The sequence below is a fragment of the Aquila chrysaetos genome, chromosome 24, assembly GCF_900496995.4.
Source record: "Aquila chrysaetos chrysaetos chromosome 24, bAquChr1.4, whole genome shotgun sequence".
NCBI classification, from domain to species: domain Eukaryota; kingdom Metazoa; phylum Chordata; class Aves; order Accipitriformes; family Accipitridae; genus Aquila; species Aquila chrysaetos.
This window is the reverse complement of record NC_044027.1, coordinates 464,984-481,193: the sequence shown is the minus strand read 5'-3', so window position 1 is coordinate 481,193 and position 16,210 is coordinate 464,984. Positions and strand designations below refer to the sequence as shown.

Sequence of the window (16,210 nt, the reverse complement as noted above, 5' to 3'; positions counted from 1 at the left end):
TACAGTAATTTGGCATATGAGACTGAAATTAATTATTGCACAATTGCTCCTTAAAGCTTTGCTTTAAGGAAGTTGGGAGAGAAAAGCCCTGTCTGACACAAAGGCAGGAACTGGACTGCAGTTCTGTCCAGATCCACAGTAGTGATCGGATGACTCCATCCCACAGACTTCAGAGTTGAATGAACAAGTACTCCAGAAAACAGCCAGGAATGATTCACATTTTTATTAGGAAAATCAGAAATAAAATCTAAAACCTGTTGTTTAACAGTGACAGCAGTGTTTCAGTGAAGTGCATGGAAGGCATATTGCAATTTAAAGGCACAATACAGTCATTAAAAGAAATTAAAAATTAGAAGAAATTAAAAATTACAAGAAATCTTACAGAATAGGGTTAACAAAGCCACTCCTTACAGAGTACCATAAAGCCTCATTATAGTAACCTATGTACCTCAACCTTAAGCCAAGGAACCTTCTTCAGGGTTTTGCCACTGTGTAAAAACGTGGCTGTGACACAGAAACTCTTCCTGACACTGTACAAAGTCCGACTCTCCCTAACTTTCAATAGAGCAGATGGAGTGCTGTCACCATGCTCTTCAGAAAACAAGTCCCGAGGCTGGCCAGAGTATAACTTTAAAAACTGTAAAAATTTAGCCACACAGTTACTGCACCATCTCATGTACTGTACTGTGAGGACAGGATGACAGTACTGCACAGCGATAAGTACTACACAGAAAACAAACCTTTAAATACCCATTCTAGTTATAAAGTAACAAATGGTAAAAATTAGTATCAGCCAAAATTTAATATTCCATACAGGTTAATTATCTAAACAGCAATTGTTCCATTATTGGTGTGAGTACCAAGGACTGACAGCTCACCAACATGGCCAAAGTGATGCAGGCTACAAAACTCAGGCCATATTAACTCATGCAAACACATCATACACAACCTGCATGCTCCTGCACTTCCTTACAGTCGCCCTGGCCACAGGGAGTTGAGGGGGGAACTTCAGAGAGGGTAATTCATGACTACAGTAACACATTTCAACTAGAAAATACACTTCTTTCTCTTGAAGAAGAAACATGCTGGTTCTAGTAAGCACAATGTACCCTGTCCACCCGTCTCTGACGGAGCAGAGCTCCATTCACCCATAAGTGAAGCTACTAACGAAATCTGTCTATCAGACAGAAAAATAAATCACATGTAAAGGGAGCCAAGAACTAAATACTTCTCTTCACTGCACTGTTCCTCTTAATGTGAGATAAATAGCAGAGTCCTGGAGTTTCCGAACTTTTATGAATTATTTATAATTCTCATGAAAAAAACCTCTCCAGAACACATCCCTGAATTTTGCTCATTTCTGGTTCCATCAGTAATGTTAGTGTCTTGTGATAATCACTGCAGATGCCACCACTTCTGTGACTCATACCAGAAGCAGCAGGCTCACGACTGCATTACCTTGTCCCTTCCCCAGCCCAGAGGGAGGACAGACCCTTCACCCTGCCCCATTCACCAGCTGCAGCAATCCCGTACCTGCCACCTGCAGCTACCCCCACACCACGTGTGCCTTCCAGGCCCAGGAAAGGGATGCTAACACTCCCACAGTTTAAAAGTACAAAACCAGCATCAGGTATGGCAAATGAAGCCAGAGAAATAAACTTTTCCTGTGCCCTGAGCAAGCATCCTACTGGGACCAGGGACCAATCAGGACCCCAGTCCGGCAACTGTCCCCATGACCGTCCTTAATGCCGAAACAAAGGTCTGCAGCGCCTCCGGCTTTGCCTCACTCTGCTTCACTGAAACCTGCATCTCTGAATCTGCCGCCTCAAGCAAGAGCTCTGTTAGGAAGAGGCAACCTGCGTCATCCTGAGCACTGAGATAAGCTTTCCATGGCTGGACGCCAGCTTTGCTCATAGCAATAGTATGGATGTGGACAACGTGAAGAGCCGTCTGTACGGTATCCGGATGAACAGTCCCACACCAGGGCAGAGAGAGGTGGCAGCTCATGTCCAGGCTCAGCCAGGTCTTCTCAAACTGTTCTGCAGTCAGGTAAACATCAGGAATTAAGGTCAGGCTGCCTGTGTCGCGATGAACCTTGAGGACTTCTTTATTCCCTTCAGAAATCAGTGACTCTGAAATGAAACCACAAACATGTGAGATGTAGCATACAAGGTGCAGCTCCCAATTTCACAAAGAACATCTTATGAAGCCATCAGATGAAGAAGGCTGGAATCACAGCGCCTCCAGCAGCATCCCCTGGGCTAGTGAGGTGGTGATCAGCCATGCATTGCACAAGGTAGTCAGAACACTAAGTCAGCATTCTCAAAGCACTGTGATCTTCTTCCAAAGAAACCCACATATACCGACAAGGGGAAAACGGATCCCAGGTGAAGGTGAGGCAGATTACCTGTGTCTCTGTTCCTGGAGTCAGTACAAGGAGAGCAAGTGTAAGAGGGTTCTGCTGGCTGGTGAGCAGTGACAAGTGCCCAGCGTTCTCTGCCATAAACTGGTGCAAGAGTGTTAAACTCTGAAGCCCATGTATTCACAGATCGCTCGGTTTGGTCTTCCAGGAGCCCCAGGGAGGGGTCAGACTTGGGGCTACACAGGACCCGTTTCACTTCTTCCACACCAGACCGCAAAAGGCGATAGTAGAACAATCCACGGTCTCGTACTGCCATATCCATCTCCTCCTCTGTGAATTAGAGAGAGACATAATTTATGGAGAATTCTATCATCCAGATTTCCCTGCAGTACTAACCCTTAATTACTAAAAACAGATTCTCAGGGATACAGCATAAGCCTGTTACACTCACCAACCAGACAGCTAGGGGCCAAGTAGCAGCCTAAGGCATAAAGCCACCTTACCTTGCCATCCTGGATGGTCTCCTCACAGCTAGGATGCTGACACACAGCATCCATGCACCGGGGACACAGCCAAACCAGGTCCCAAAAAGCCTGTACTACAGCTTCAGTGAAACAGAATGAAGGGAACCTACCTATGCAGTAGTAGAGCAGTCTCCCTAGCATGTCCTGACACTCAGCAGGACGAGACAGGAAAAGTCGCACCAATGCTGTCAGAAGCTCCATCTTCACCGCTGGGAACATCTCTGATTTCACGTTCTCCACAAAGTCCTCTAAAACATAGGGAGCATTTGGTACTTTCTCACCATGTGCGCCCAGGAGCCAGATCAGCGCTTGCTTGCCCTGAAAGAAACACAGAAAAAATAGCATATAGGTGCTGTTCACCAGAAAGACAGCATTGACGTGAAATAAACAGATGCAAGAGAACAAGTCCTCTGAAGATCTGTGATCTTGCCCGCCAATCACCAGCCAAAAGAAAGCCAAACAGTCACTGCCCACCCATCCTCAACAGCTGCCAGCCCATGGCATAAAGGCACCTTACCTCACTGTCCTGGATGGTGTCCTCACAGCTAGGCAGTGCCCGACACACTGCATCCGTGCACTGGGGACACAGCCAAACCAGGTCCCGAAAAGCCTGTACTACCGCTGCAATGAAACAAAATGCTCAGCATTCCCCAAGAGTTATAAAACCACTGGTGGGGGGAGGGGAAATTCCAAAAAAAGCCACTCAAGACACGTTGCAAATCTTAGCTAGGGAGGTCAGTGCCTTGCTTGTGACTGTGATTTGAGACACCCTTCTTCAAAGTTCCATGACACTGCATTTGTCAGAGCAAAGTTGCACCAAGTCTAAAATAAAGCACTGAAACTTCAGATTGTTCCTCTGGCTGCTGGAAAGTAATCACTCTTCTGGACATTCCCCAGCCTTTAAAAAGACACTGACTCATGATGCTTCAGACACACAAGGTTAGAATGACAAATTAAAACTAACACCAATTCAAAACAAGTCTCATGAACTTTAGGTCAAAATTTTAAAGGCTCTGCTGCCCGCTTACAGAAACACCAGCAGCTTCCAAGATCCAATTCAACAGCTGAGTGCAAGCATTTGATTTTCAAAACTGAAAGCAAGACCACTTAAAGGAGAGGGCAGAAACAGCAATGATACGCAGTTAAATCTGAGGGCAGCAAAAGAAAAAGAGAAGCCTGGGTACAATTGAATCAGACCTTCATTGGACCAGAATTGAATATGGGGAACAGAAATCACAAAGATTTAAAAGATCCATTAATCATCTTGGCCCTCAAACAGTCACTAAAACGCCTCTGTGAGTCCCTCACTCCCTCGGAGGTGGCAGCCAGAAAGGAGTCTCCACATCAGACCATGAATGCAGCTAAGACCATCTCCCCGTTCACCACAAAGAGTAGTTCCTAAGGAAGGAAAAACTACAACGTCCAGTCACACTATATACCCCCAACTCCACCAGGAAGACTTCCACCTGAAGTTGCCAATTAAATTAAAAGCCAAGTGCCTCTGAGAGCCTTGAGTTTGGGATCACAAGCCCCAGCAAGGCCACTTCCTGAAAGCATAAGCCAGGCAAACAACCTGCAGATGATTACCTGAAGTGATATGTTCCTGCTGAAGCCCCAGGAGCTCTGTCAGAATCCCCACACACTGTTCTGTGTATGTCCTAGCAATATTGCCTGCAGAGACACCAAAGGACATAAAAGTCAACCTTTTAGCAGAGTGAAATAGGAATCATGAGCCCAACTATTCATCACAAGCTCACTTTAAAGAAACAGTCTTTCTCTTTTCCTTTTTGACTACTATTTCTGAAAGCGTAGTCAAATGAGCTTGTTCTCCACACAACGGATATGTTTCTTTTTCTGAAGCCATGCCTCAGAAGAATTCTGTACTTTTCTTAAACCTAACACATAAGAAAGGCATTTTAGCATCCCTGGCTTTCTCCTTATGTATACTATAGAAACGTACCTATTTTAAAGCTTACAAAACCAAAACTAAAGTGCCCCAAATCACCTTAACTCTGCCCCCATCACAACTCAAAAGAACAAGTAGGTATTAGAGCAGCTCCTCCACCCACTACACAGTTTCATTCAATACTATAAGGCTCATTAATAAGATGAAATGACACAATTCCTTTAGAGCATCTCATCAGAGCACAGACATTTGAACAAGATTCAAGGACATTATGTGCAACCTGAAACAGTCCACTGCCAGGACTTCTGAAAGAATCAGCACAATCGTGGTTTAGAAACACACTCACACAAAATGTTCCTGGGGAGGCTGCTCTATAGAAGGCCGTACTGCTTCAGGACAGATCAGTTGTTTGGCATTTGGCCAGATAAACTTCAGCAGAGAAAGGCCCACCTTAAAGATCTAGGGCTGCAGCTGCTGCTGAGGCAGGACACAGCTCTTACCTATGGCGAAGATCGCCCCTTGGGCAAGTTCTACTGATACATCAGTGCAATAGCCCTTCAGCTCCTCCAGCACTTGCTGTACATTTTCATCATTTACCAGCTCACACAACACCTCCATCTTCTGGCATTTGATGTAGTGGGGCTCTGAATATGAACAGAAGAACTTTTTGTAGTGGCTGCTAAAATGGCCAGGAAGGCTACCAAGGATCTGACGTACATGGCACAGCGCAGTGAAGCAGAGCTCCCTGCTCTCAGAGGTGCAGGCAGACAGCAGCGGTCCCTTCACTCTCACCAAAACATCTGCCTGCACATGTGGGTACTCCCTGGCCAGCACTAGGAAAAGCTTGGTGGCTGCCATCACAACGCTGGGGCTGCTGCTTTTGAGATAGCCATCTAGTAAATTGAGTATGTCGAAGAGTTCCTCCTCACTGCGGGGTTTGTAACGCAGAAGGAAGGTAAGCACCTCACTTTGCCCCCATTGATCCAGATCAGCCATCCTGTCAAGAGAATAAACACAGTTTGCAGGAGTCAAGAAGCACACGAAGATCTGCGCTAGGCAGAGTACAGGCCTTAGCCTCTGAGCTTCTTACGGTCTCTGTTCCACACCAAATGCCATGCTTCAGAAGTAGATACCACAATTTTATCGCAAGAGAATCGACCTGTGTATGCACATAGGCTTAACTCAGTATCAGTCATGTGCACTTTTGCTGGTGCTCTAAGCCAGACAGCAACATTGACAAGAACCCTGGGCAGAGCAATACCCCTCTTTTGCCAGATCATGTAGAATTACCTGCAGAAAAGTTAATTTCTTCAAGCAATGGATGAGTTATATACCTTTCAATGGATTGGGAGAGACATACTAGAACATACCTGTCCCACAAATACATCATGTGTACTGTCACCAACCCCTGCGCCCCAAAACCTAATCACATTAACCTACAATTCCAAAACAAACCACCAGCTAAAGCAAAGACTCCCTGGAAAAGCAGGGCATCTCACATTTCTCTTAAGACCTTAGCATAAAAGTAATTTAGTTTCTCTTAGGGTGGGCACTTCCATCTTTGGGTGCCTGACTCCTCCCTTCGAGTTCTGACAGGAGCCCGGAAATACCCACTCTGCTAGCACACAAAATGCAAGAACAAGAATGAAGCGTCCAGCAGCACCTTAGTGTCAAAGAAAACAAACCTGTTGAGAAGATGATGGGCAATGGGTTTGTTGATGACAACTCCTCCCTCCTTCTTCAAGATCTCTTCTAAGGCCCTCAGACAATTCACGACTACAATGGGATCCTGGTCACGAAGCAAACTGTACAGCTCATTCACCAATGCACCATCTGCAAAGAAGCAGATGTCCTTATATCAAATTATGTTGACACGCTGCCACTCAATCGCTGTCTGTAAGCATTTACCAGGAGCAAAAGGTACGGCTTGAACTGGGAGAAGCGCTCAACAAAACTGGCAGCTCTACAGCAACACCTGCCCTTGGCACAACTTTTCCCTGAAGGTCTGCAGGTGCGAGGACGGCGCCCGGCCGATCAGGGACCGCGGAAATGCTGGGTGTTGCGGGAGGCCCTGTAAAAGCAGGTACGCAAGGGGCACTCTGGCATGGGACCTCCTTTCTCCGCTCACCGTCCTCCTCTTTCTCCCTCTCTCCCTCCCTCTCTCCTGCAGCCGCGGCAGCCCGGAGGCAGGGCACCGCACCCGGGGCTGGCTCTCGGCAGCCGTGTGCCCCGGCCCTGGGGCGACCCCCGCCTCCTGCCCAGCGAGCACTCCCCCGCGGAGGCCAGCCCTGCGCGGCCCGGCGCGAAGCCCCCCCTTACCCACTTCGGAGTCCCCCTGCAGCTGCAGCATCTTGGCGCAGCCGAGCACGGCCGCTCTCCGCACGTAGGAGGCCTTGTCCCGCAGGCCGCTGAGGAGGGGCTGCTGCAGGTACTCCTGGATGCCGGGCATCCTGCGGGCGGGCGGCCGGGCGTCAGCGGGCCGCCGCCCCGGCCCGGCCCGGCCCGGCCGGGCTCCCCCCCCCGACCCCCGCCGCCCCGGCCCGGCCGGGCTCCCCCCCGACCTCCGCCGCCCCGGCCCGGCCCGACCCGCTCCCTCGCCGACCCCCGCAGCCCCGGCCCGGCCAGGCTCCCCGCCGCCTGCCCCGCCCGACCCGACCCACCTGAGGCCGCACATGCTGCGGAGGGCGAGCCCCCGCACGGCGGGGCTGGGGTGGGCGCAGTCCTTGCGCAGGGTGTTGACGGCCAGCAGCGCCAGCTGCGGCTGCCGCGGGGCCTGCGCCCGCACGTACAGCGACACCAGCTTCTTCTGCACCACGTCGGCCGCCGCGCTGGCCTTCACCATCTCCGGGAAGAGCCCCGACACGTCCGCCCCCTGCGCCATGTGCCTGCGGCGGAGACACGGCTCAGCGCCGCCCGCCCCGGACTGGCTCCCGCCGCCCCCAGACCCCCGCCCGCCCAGCTGCCCGCCGTACCGGATGACGCGCAGGACGGCGGCGCGGTACCGCAGCCGGTCCGCCTGCACGTGTGGGTTGGCCAGGGCCCGGCGGAGCTCCCGCAGCGCCTCCTCGCCGCCCAGGTACGGCATGGTCACGGCCCCGGCCCCGCTCCCGGCCCCGCGCCGCCCGCTGCCGCCGGCCCCGCCCCGCCCCACCCCACCCCTGACGTGCCGCCCCAGCCCCGCCCAGCGCGCTGCGCACGCATTCCCGCCCCGCTCCCTCCCCGCGCCTGCGCGGCGCCGCCCGCCAAATTCGGCGGGAAGAAGTGGGCCGCCCGCTCGCCATGAGCGGGACGGTGATCCCCGGTACGCCCATCGCCGTGGACTTCTGGAGCATGCGGAGGGCGGGCGGCGCCCGCCTCTTCTTCCTGTCGCACATGCACTCGGACCACACGGTGGGGCTCTCCAGCACCTGGAGCCGCCCGCTGTACTGCTCGCCGCTCACCGCCCGCCTCCTCCACCGCCGCCTCCAGGTAGGTGCGCCCCGCCGCCCCGGTCGCCTCGGCCCGGCCCGGCCCGGCCCGGCCCGTCCTCACCGCCCGGCCCCCCGCAGGTGCCGACGCGCTGGATCCGGCCGCTGGAGGTGGGGCAGAGCCATGCGCTGGGCGAGGAGGTGACGGTGACGCTGCTTGACTCCAACCACTGCCCCGGCTCCGTCATGTTCCTCTTCGAGGGCGCCTTCGGCACCATCCTCTACACAGGTATGGGGCGGGCCCCCGCGGGCCCCGCCGCCGCCCCCGCCCCGCCCTGACGGCCCTGTCCTTGCAGGGGACTTCCGCTACACCAGCACCATGCGGGGCGAGCCGGCGCTGAGGGGCCGCCACGTCGACCGCCTCTACCTGGACAACACCCACTGCCACCCGCACCGGCCCCTTCCCTCGCGGCAGCACGCCACGCGCCAGGCCGCCCACGTCATCCGTGCCCACCCGCGGCACCAGGTTGTCATCGGTGAGTGCCACCTCGCATGGTGGCGGGCTCGCCTCGCCCTCCCCTCGGCGGGGGCTCGCACCCTGCCGCCGGCGTGCTGTTGATGGTTCTCCTCGCAGGTGTGTACAGCCTGGGGAAGGAGACGCTGCTGGTGGACCTGGCCGTGGAGTTCAGCACCTGGGTGGTGGTGAGCCCCTGGCGCCTGGAGCAGATGCGGCTGCTGGAGCTGCCCGACGTGTTCACCGCTGAGGAGGGGGCCGGCTGGATCCGTGCTGTGGATGTCACCGAGATCCGCTGGGATACCCTTGTCAGCTGGAACATGCTGCACCCCACCATTGCCATCCTCCCTACCGGCAGGCCCGTGAAGGTCACCCACCCCAACATCCACCCCATTCCGTACTCGGACCACTCGTCCTTTTCGGAGCTGTGCGAGTTTGTGAAGTGGCTGAAGCCTTGCTCAGTCATTCCGATCGTGAGGGGTGGCACATGCCAGGCTTACTTTCAGAAATACCTAAGTTCTGCCCCCCCAGTGCTTCCTGACCTCAAAATCCCAAAACCTGTCCAAGAGTCTGTACAGCAGCAAAGCAAAAGGATGGGGCAGGAACCCCTGTGTCTCTTGAAAAGAGCCGCCTGGCATTCTGTGCCCCGAGGAGTTGTTTATGAGTCCCCAGAGAAATATACTGAGAAATCTGAAGCGTCCACTGGTGTTAAGGTTCCTCAGCAGAACTACTGTGAGTCAGCTTTCTGCTCGAAAGAAGGCTGCACTTGCCACACGGGCAAGGAGAAAGGAAAGGAAGAGCTGAGCGGAGAACAGCCAGGAGTAGCACGAGCAGCTAGCACTGTTAGCCAGGCACTTGTTTCTGATGAGCACTTTCCAACTGGGTTTGCAGAGCAGTATTTACTCACTCCCTTAAATGTCCTAAAGCTGAATTCCTCACAGAAATTTGACGAGCTGGTAGAAGATTTCTTTAGGAGGGGAGAAGTGCTCTGAAAAATTGCGTGACACTTGCCAGTGCCAATGCCGTTGATAGCAGTGATTCTAGAGGTCTTACTACTGCATCCCATTCTCTGTGCTCAGGTTTCCCATTAGGAGAGAGGAGCTCAGCTATGGGGTTCTACTTTCTTTACCTCTTGTTAGAGGACAAGGAGGAAACTAGAGCCAGTTTGTAGGCAGTAGAATTTTTTAAAATTTATTTATTCTTATATCTCTGTCAACATCTGTTGGGTCTCCACACTACACTTGGGAAGCTCAGTCCCACTACGGGCATGCCTTGTATCCACTTTTTGCAGTGACTTACCTGTCTCTTGTGACAAAAGATACTGCCAGGTCAATTCAAGTGAGCTGCAGAGGGTGTGAGCTGCCTGCAGCTGAAGTAATCAATGGGGACATATGTGATGAAAGTAGCAAGAAGGGGGAATCTGAGAGCCCTGAAAAGTCTCCTTTCTATATGTCTGTAATGCCTCATTGACTATGACCGGTTCACTCCAAGATGTATTACAAATATTACGTATTAAGGTACATTTAAAAAATGGTGCTTAAAGAAATCTAGAAAATGAAGTGCCTCCAAGTCTATTAATCTATTTTCTATCTATTAGTCTACTAATAGCTCCAGACAGCACTGCTTTTGCATCCAGCCAACTGCAGCTGGATGCAGTTCTGCTCTCCTCAAAGCACCATCTTAATGTTAACTGTCAATGGTTTTTCAGGTTACTGGCTGGAAGAAATAGGCATTGTTTGGGTTCTTGAGTTCTGGACTTTCCAGAATGGGTTACTAGATCCTCTGCAGTCTCTGCACTCAAGTTTGCATGTCTGAATTCTGCTTGACTGCAAAGCGCTTCTGGTAACTGCCAGCATTCTGCTAGGCCCACTGCCTTCCCATCCACTGCCTGTTCTTATCACGCAGTGGTAAACGGGATGGAAGATAATGAAACATCTGCTTAGTGGTGTGAAGTGTTCAGTCTTAGCAGCATTGTTTGGGAAGAATACTGTGGCTGAACAGCAAAATTGGCTCTGTTAGTTAGTGGGCAGGCACTTTGCAGTTCCAGATCAACTGCAGAGAGCCGCAGCCTGGCTGGCGCGGTCAGGAAGTTTCAGCAGTGTGACTAGCCAGGGGGTACCACTGTGGAGCCTGGAAACACTGTTGTTGTCTGTGTCAAACTGCACTAGCAACATTACAAATCGGCTCCCCGTAGGGTCAAGGCAGCAAAACTAGAGTGCAAATGGTCACTAGGCACTTTCCTGGAGCAACAAACAAGCTTGTTACTGGGCTTTGTCTAGCCTCCTTTTTGTTACTTTCAATGCAAAATGTTTCACTTGATTTTGATCAGGATCAGAGGCTCTTCTGAATGTAGTGTCCTGCAAGGTCTCTCTAAGACCAGTCAGCTAGATGGATTGAATTCCCTGAATCAAGCTAGAAAAGGAAGCATTTGCTCTTTGCTTTTCACAAGCCCCAGCTTTACTCAAAGATGCCTGTAGATGCAGCAGCCACACCTGTTAAAAACAAGGCTGTCCTGAACAGTAATCATGATGACAGCCAGAGTGGGTATGTTTGGAAAGCTGTTTGGCAAACATGAGTCCTAACTCCCAACCCTGTGCTTTCCCAGGCACTGCAACATTTATCACTATAATAAAAGCAGTGCCTCTCATTGGGACTGCCAGTTGATTCTGCCTGCCAGCTGCTAAGGGGACGTTGGAAGTGATGGAGCAGTGTTCTGTGAAGTACATTTCAAAAGGGGTAGCAAGGGCAGCTCAAGCTTCTTGCTGTGGTCTTTATTTTTTGCTTTATTATTTGCTAATCAAAACTCAACTGCAGAGCTCCATCAGGTCAGTGTGAGTGGAGACACCTGCATCTTTTGTAACATTTGAGACTGCCAGGGAAATAATTGTGCTATGCTTGCAGTGTTTTGTCTGCTGCTGGCTGCCTTGGAGATGCAGGCTGTTATTTAAATATCGTTGAAATTTAAGTGACTCATTTGACAGGCAGGTGAGTGAAGCGCTGCCTGAACTCCCAGATTCCACGTCCTGCTCTCGCCTGCAGCATCTCCATTGCTCAGAAGGAATGCTTGCCTTCTGAGTCATTGCTCCATTTAGGTATGTTGCAAATGACCTTGGAGATCAGATGCATTTCTCTGCTGAAGTTTTGTGGGTCCAGCCTTCCCTCTTTTATTCTTATCAACCGTTCTTATCTATCATTTATTCAAGTAAAGAAGGAGAGAACCTCCTGGTGAACCTCTGGGCAAAATGGAGTAGTAAATGGCAATTCTTTACAGAAGCAACTCTGATCCTTAGATCACACAAAAAGAAGTGGAAAATTGCAGAGACTTCAGAAGCTGGGGATCTGCACCCTATTTCTGAATGCTTAGTTAAAACTGCAGAAGAAATCCTGGCTTCTGTTACTAGAGCTTAAAAGGTAATTCCTGCCACTTCAGAAAGAAGTTATCTGAATTATGTAGAGCCAAGGAAACCTAAAATCTCTCCATGGTTTTAAAAGGCAATAGAAGCAGGAGAGATTTGACCAACAGTCAGCACGTTGGAGATCTTTGCCTCGGCACAGCAGGTGCATGAGGCATTTTAGAGTGCCACAGGTTTTCTCCCTCTCTTAGGTGTTAAAATACTACTTTTGTGTGTTATTCTAAAATCCTGGAAAACAAAACATGGCCTCATGGGCAAAACTGGCAGTATAGTATTGTTGAGCTCTAAGGTTTCTGAAGATCCTTCAGCTTCCCCTGAAGTCTCCTGGCAGTAAATAGCTGGCCTCTTACAGGCATTGTTCTCCCTCATGCTTGCCTCCAAAGTTTCCTTCTTTTCCTACCACCAGCCTAGCTCACAGGGGAGTGTTAGTGCGGTCAAGAGCTGGAGCGTCATGTACACCAGGGTCTGAACATGCTGCTTCCAGCTCAGCTGCACAGGGCTCTGTCAACACTGCTACCACAGGTGTGTTTTGCTCACAACAGTGACAAGGAGAAGCTGTAGCCAAGTACTAGCTTGACTGTGGGTTATCTAAGGGCCATGTGCTTGGAAACTTATAGTTATCCCAGGGGGAAAAAAAAACCAAACGTGCTCAGACCAAAGCCCTCCCAAATCTATACACGCAGAGCAGCCTTATGCTGCTTATCTCTGTTCCACAGTTGGGAACCAAGCCCCAGTGGGATGAAATGACCCACCCAAGGCCTTACAGAGCCTACAGAGGAGCTAGGAATGAGCTGTTTTCAACACTTTTAACAAGCTGTGATCAAATGCTGGCCTGTCATGAGGGCAGGGCAGGCTTATGGTTCTGGGAGTAGGGCTGCCTGCTGAGTTCCTTCCACACAGTCGCCTGTGAAAGTCCAATCACTATACTATGAAACAGTTTAGTTGGCCCTAGCTTCTCTAAAGCAGAGTAGAAAACCACGAAGGGGCACCCTGCCTATGCTATGGAAAGGAGGAAAAGTACCCTTTAGGTTGCTGCCCAGAGACCAACGTAAAACTTGCCTAGCTTGTGTGCTCCACGGCAAACAAGCGTATAATGTAATTTTGTAACAGAACACTGTAGAGCGCTCTGCTCAGTAGTGTTTCTAACTCCGCTTCCCATACTAAAAGGCTAAAGTGCTTATGACAACTTCTCTCTTCTCTGCTGCAGAGCTGCTGTCCATTTTTGCAGTGCAGGTTCTTACTGTTGTTTTCTAGATAAAAAGAATTGTGTAATGGGGAAACCTTTTCTTCTTCACCAAGAAAACTAATTCAATGAGTTTACATAATTTCCTATACAGTGTGTTGTAGCTTTGGGCTTGTTCCAAATTAACCTCAGGCGTAAATCTCTGGCTTTGTGCTCGTTTATGGAGCCCTCTGAAAAAGTAGTAGAACATGTAGCAAAGGAGAAAAGGTAGAGTCACCCTTATCATGTGAGGTGCCTTCTTCAGATGCGCTGCTGTCTGGCTATGGGTATTCTGTGTGCATTTGCAACTCCTGCTAAATTTGGGCTCTTTTGCTAAGGTCGCTACAGTGCTGAAGTTTTCCTTGCTGTCACTTTGTACTTGGCCAAATGCCAGCCTCAGCACAAGCGGCCATGAGTGTGCAGTAAATCAACTGGGACAGACCTTACTTGACAGCAAGCCTCTTGGCCTGGCTCAGGGAGTCTGGGACTTTGTGAGCAGGTGCCCAGGAAGATGAGAATATTTTCCTTTTGTGTGCGTGCTCCACTCACGACAGACCTGTGGAATGGAGCACCACATGATCTTATGATTGGTTTCCAGGCATTGCTCCCGGTAAATGGTGGAGCCTAGGACTCAGGCCATCTGGAAAGCCATGCTCCTCACCCCAACAGGCAGGAGCTGCAGAATTGCATGGGGGAGTAGGAGGGAGAGCCTGGGGAGGCAAGTTCCCCCCCTTCTTGTAGGGGATGAGTTCCACAGTGAGCCCAGGGCACAGACCATATCAGGCTCCCTTGGGTTTCAAGGGGCTCTGAGCCAAGCCCTCGCTGAAGTGTGTTCCGTGCTTTCTTGCTTTGCAGTTCACTGTAAACCTCAAGAAAATAAGGCCGAGAGAAATGCAACCCCCAAGTCCTCCATGCAGGACTGAGACCTTCCTTTAGCAGATAGTACAGAGGGGTGGAGCTTCTGAACGGTGTTTTGCTGGCGGAAGAAAGTGGAAAATGTTATTTCTTGAATCTTAAGCACACACACACATTACTTGTAGGATTTTACACAAAAGAGCAATACTGTCCCATTCACACTTACCTGCTGGCAGCTTGTCTCGCTGTCCATTGCAATGTTATTTAGTGCCCCAAATCATGACTGTAGTTAGAGTTGCCCAGCACTCTTTCATGGAAAAAAGTTGCACTTAAGTTTCTGCAAAGCAGAAAACCTCCTCAGTACACCCTGGGCTTTCTCCCTCCCTGGGGGATCTGACAGTGGCCCTGAGGATGGTTTAGAAAGGCGCTTGTGTAATAGTGAACACCACGATGAAGGCTCTGTCAGTGTGCATTCCCGGATCTGAATTTTAGTGTGCGTCTGCGTGAACTCTCCCACCCATCTGAGGTGGAGCACTGTGCTGACTGGTGGGGGTCTCAGCTGCAGAAGTCATGACTGTTGGGAGGATGGATGTGCCCATGTGGGGAGAGCCCAGCCCTCGTGGCAGAGGGGCAGAAGGGATGCTGTGGAGAGTCTCCAGGAGCACTTCCTTTCCTGGGGCTTATGTTGCTTTAAGCGGTCTCAGGGGGCCAATTTCCTTCTGCATTTCAGAAGGATCAGTAGAGTAGTACTTCAGTTCTTAGGTTTTTACATGTAGCGGATATTACTTGGTCCCTTTTAAAGCTGAACATACGACCATCCCTGATCAATGCCCTTTGCTTAGTGCTAGAACTTGGTACTTTTTGTCTGAGGACCACGACCCCGTCACACCCTCAAGGAAGTTACGTTATTAAATGTGCTGTGGCATCCAGGGATGCATAGGCACGTTTTTGCAGCTCAGCATTACTGCTTCAGCCTTGGGTGGCGGTGACCTGTTAATGAACGCTCCAGAGTTACAGGACTGGGTTTCCAACAGCCTCAAAAAGCTGGAGATGATGACGTGCAGTGGCTTTTTCTGGGCTGGTATAGTGTCCATCTTTCACCTTATTGCCATCTCTGCCTGCAAGGATCTAACTGTAGCAACAGTGGATTGCGAGATCGAGGTACTTTGATTTTTATGTTTTTTATTGCATGTTCTTTTTTTCTGCCCGTCACCTCCATCTGGATGCAAACTACTATCCCTGATTCTTTGTGCTTGTTAGAAGATGCGAGTTCACGCTTGTTGCACTGCTGTTCTCAGTAAATACGAAGCTGCGAAAGTTTCTGAGATTTTGGTAAGAGTATTTGTAAACATTATTTTAAAATACTGTAAGCTTTTGACAGAGAACCAAGAAAGGTCTCTGTAACACTGACTATGGAAGAGGCTGCATTAAAAAATTCTGAGCGGGCGATGCTGATCTCACCTGCCTAATCCCTTTCAGCAGCGTTTGACCTCCGAGGAGATGGTCGGGCCTTCTCCCCCCGCCTCTCCCTCCGGCGCACACGAGGGCTCCGGCAGCCGCGGCCTCTCTTCCGTGCGCACCCGGCGGACACGGGCCGGGGGGAGTCCACGAGGCCGCCCGGGGGGCGGCGAGGGCCCGGCGGCAGCGCGCAGGCCGCTCCAAGACGGGGGGGGGCGGCGGCTCGCTGGAAGGGCTCCCGGGCAGCGGGACGGAAACTACCCCCGGCCCCTGACAGCCGCTTCACCGCAGCCCGGGCGGGCGTGCCGGGGTAAGGGAGGCGCCGGGCCTCGGGACGGGGCAGGGGCCCCGGAGAGCCGCCCCGGGCCCGCGGCGCGGAGGGGGAGGGGAGAACTCCATCCCGCCCGGGCCCGGCCCCGGCGCTTCCGCCTGGGCGGCGCCGGCGCCCGCCCCCTTCCGCCTCTCACCCGTCACGGCGGCGGCGGCGGCGCGCGCGGTCACGTGGGCGGGCTCGGCGCTCGGCCCGCCTGGCCGGCTCGGGGCTCGGCT

At 51.5% G+C, this 16,210-nt stretch overlaps 2 protein-coding genes across 3 annotated transcripts; one reads left to right on the top strand and one right to left on the bottom strand.

Annotated features, from left to right (window-relative positions):
• Positions 1-208: 208 nt before the first annotated feature.
• On the bottom strand, positions 209-7,929 carry AP4B1 (adaptor related protein complex 4 subunit beta 1). 2 transcript variants are annotated; one of them, XM_030000310.2, is made up of 10 exons: positions 7,765-7,929; positions 7,453-7,677; positions 7,112-7,242; positions 6,478-6,625; positions 5,293-5,789; positions 4,474-4,557; positions 3,404-3,507; positions 2,997-3,204; positions 2,408-2,692; positions 209-2,132 (listed from the first exon to the last, which is right to left on the bottom strand). In XM_030000310.2, exons 1-10 carry the CDS (start codon positions 7,875-7,877, stop codon positions 1,705-1,707), a joined length of 2,223 nt encoding a protein of 740 aa, XP_029856170.1. In that variant the 5' UTR covers positions 7,878-7,929; the 3' UTR covers positions 209-1,704. The 2 variants fall into 2 exon arrangements, with proteins under 2 accessions (XP_029856170.1, XP_040975803.1); XM_041119869.1 differs by lacking the exons at positions 7,112-7,242; positions 7,453-7,677 and having other exon boundaries at positions 7,765-7,860.
• Positions 7,930-8,031: 102 nt separating this feature from the next.
• On the top strand, positions 8,032-15,644 carry DCLRE1B (DNA cross-link repair 1B). The gene is made up of 4 exons (XM_030000311.1): positions 8,032-8,260; positions 8,341-8,488; positions 8,556-8,735; positions 8,834-15,644. The coding sequence occupies exons 1-4, from the start codon at positions 8,072-8,074 to the stop codon at positions 9,703-9,705; spliced, it is 1,389 nt and encodes a 462-aa protein (XP_029856171.1). The 5' UTR covers positions 8,032-8,071; the 3' UTR covers positions 9,706-15,644.
• Positions 15,645-16,210: the final 566 nt, after the last annotated feature.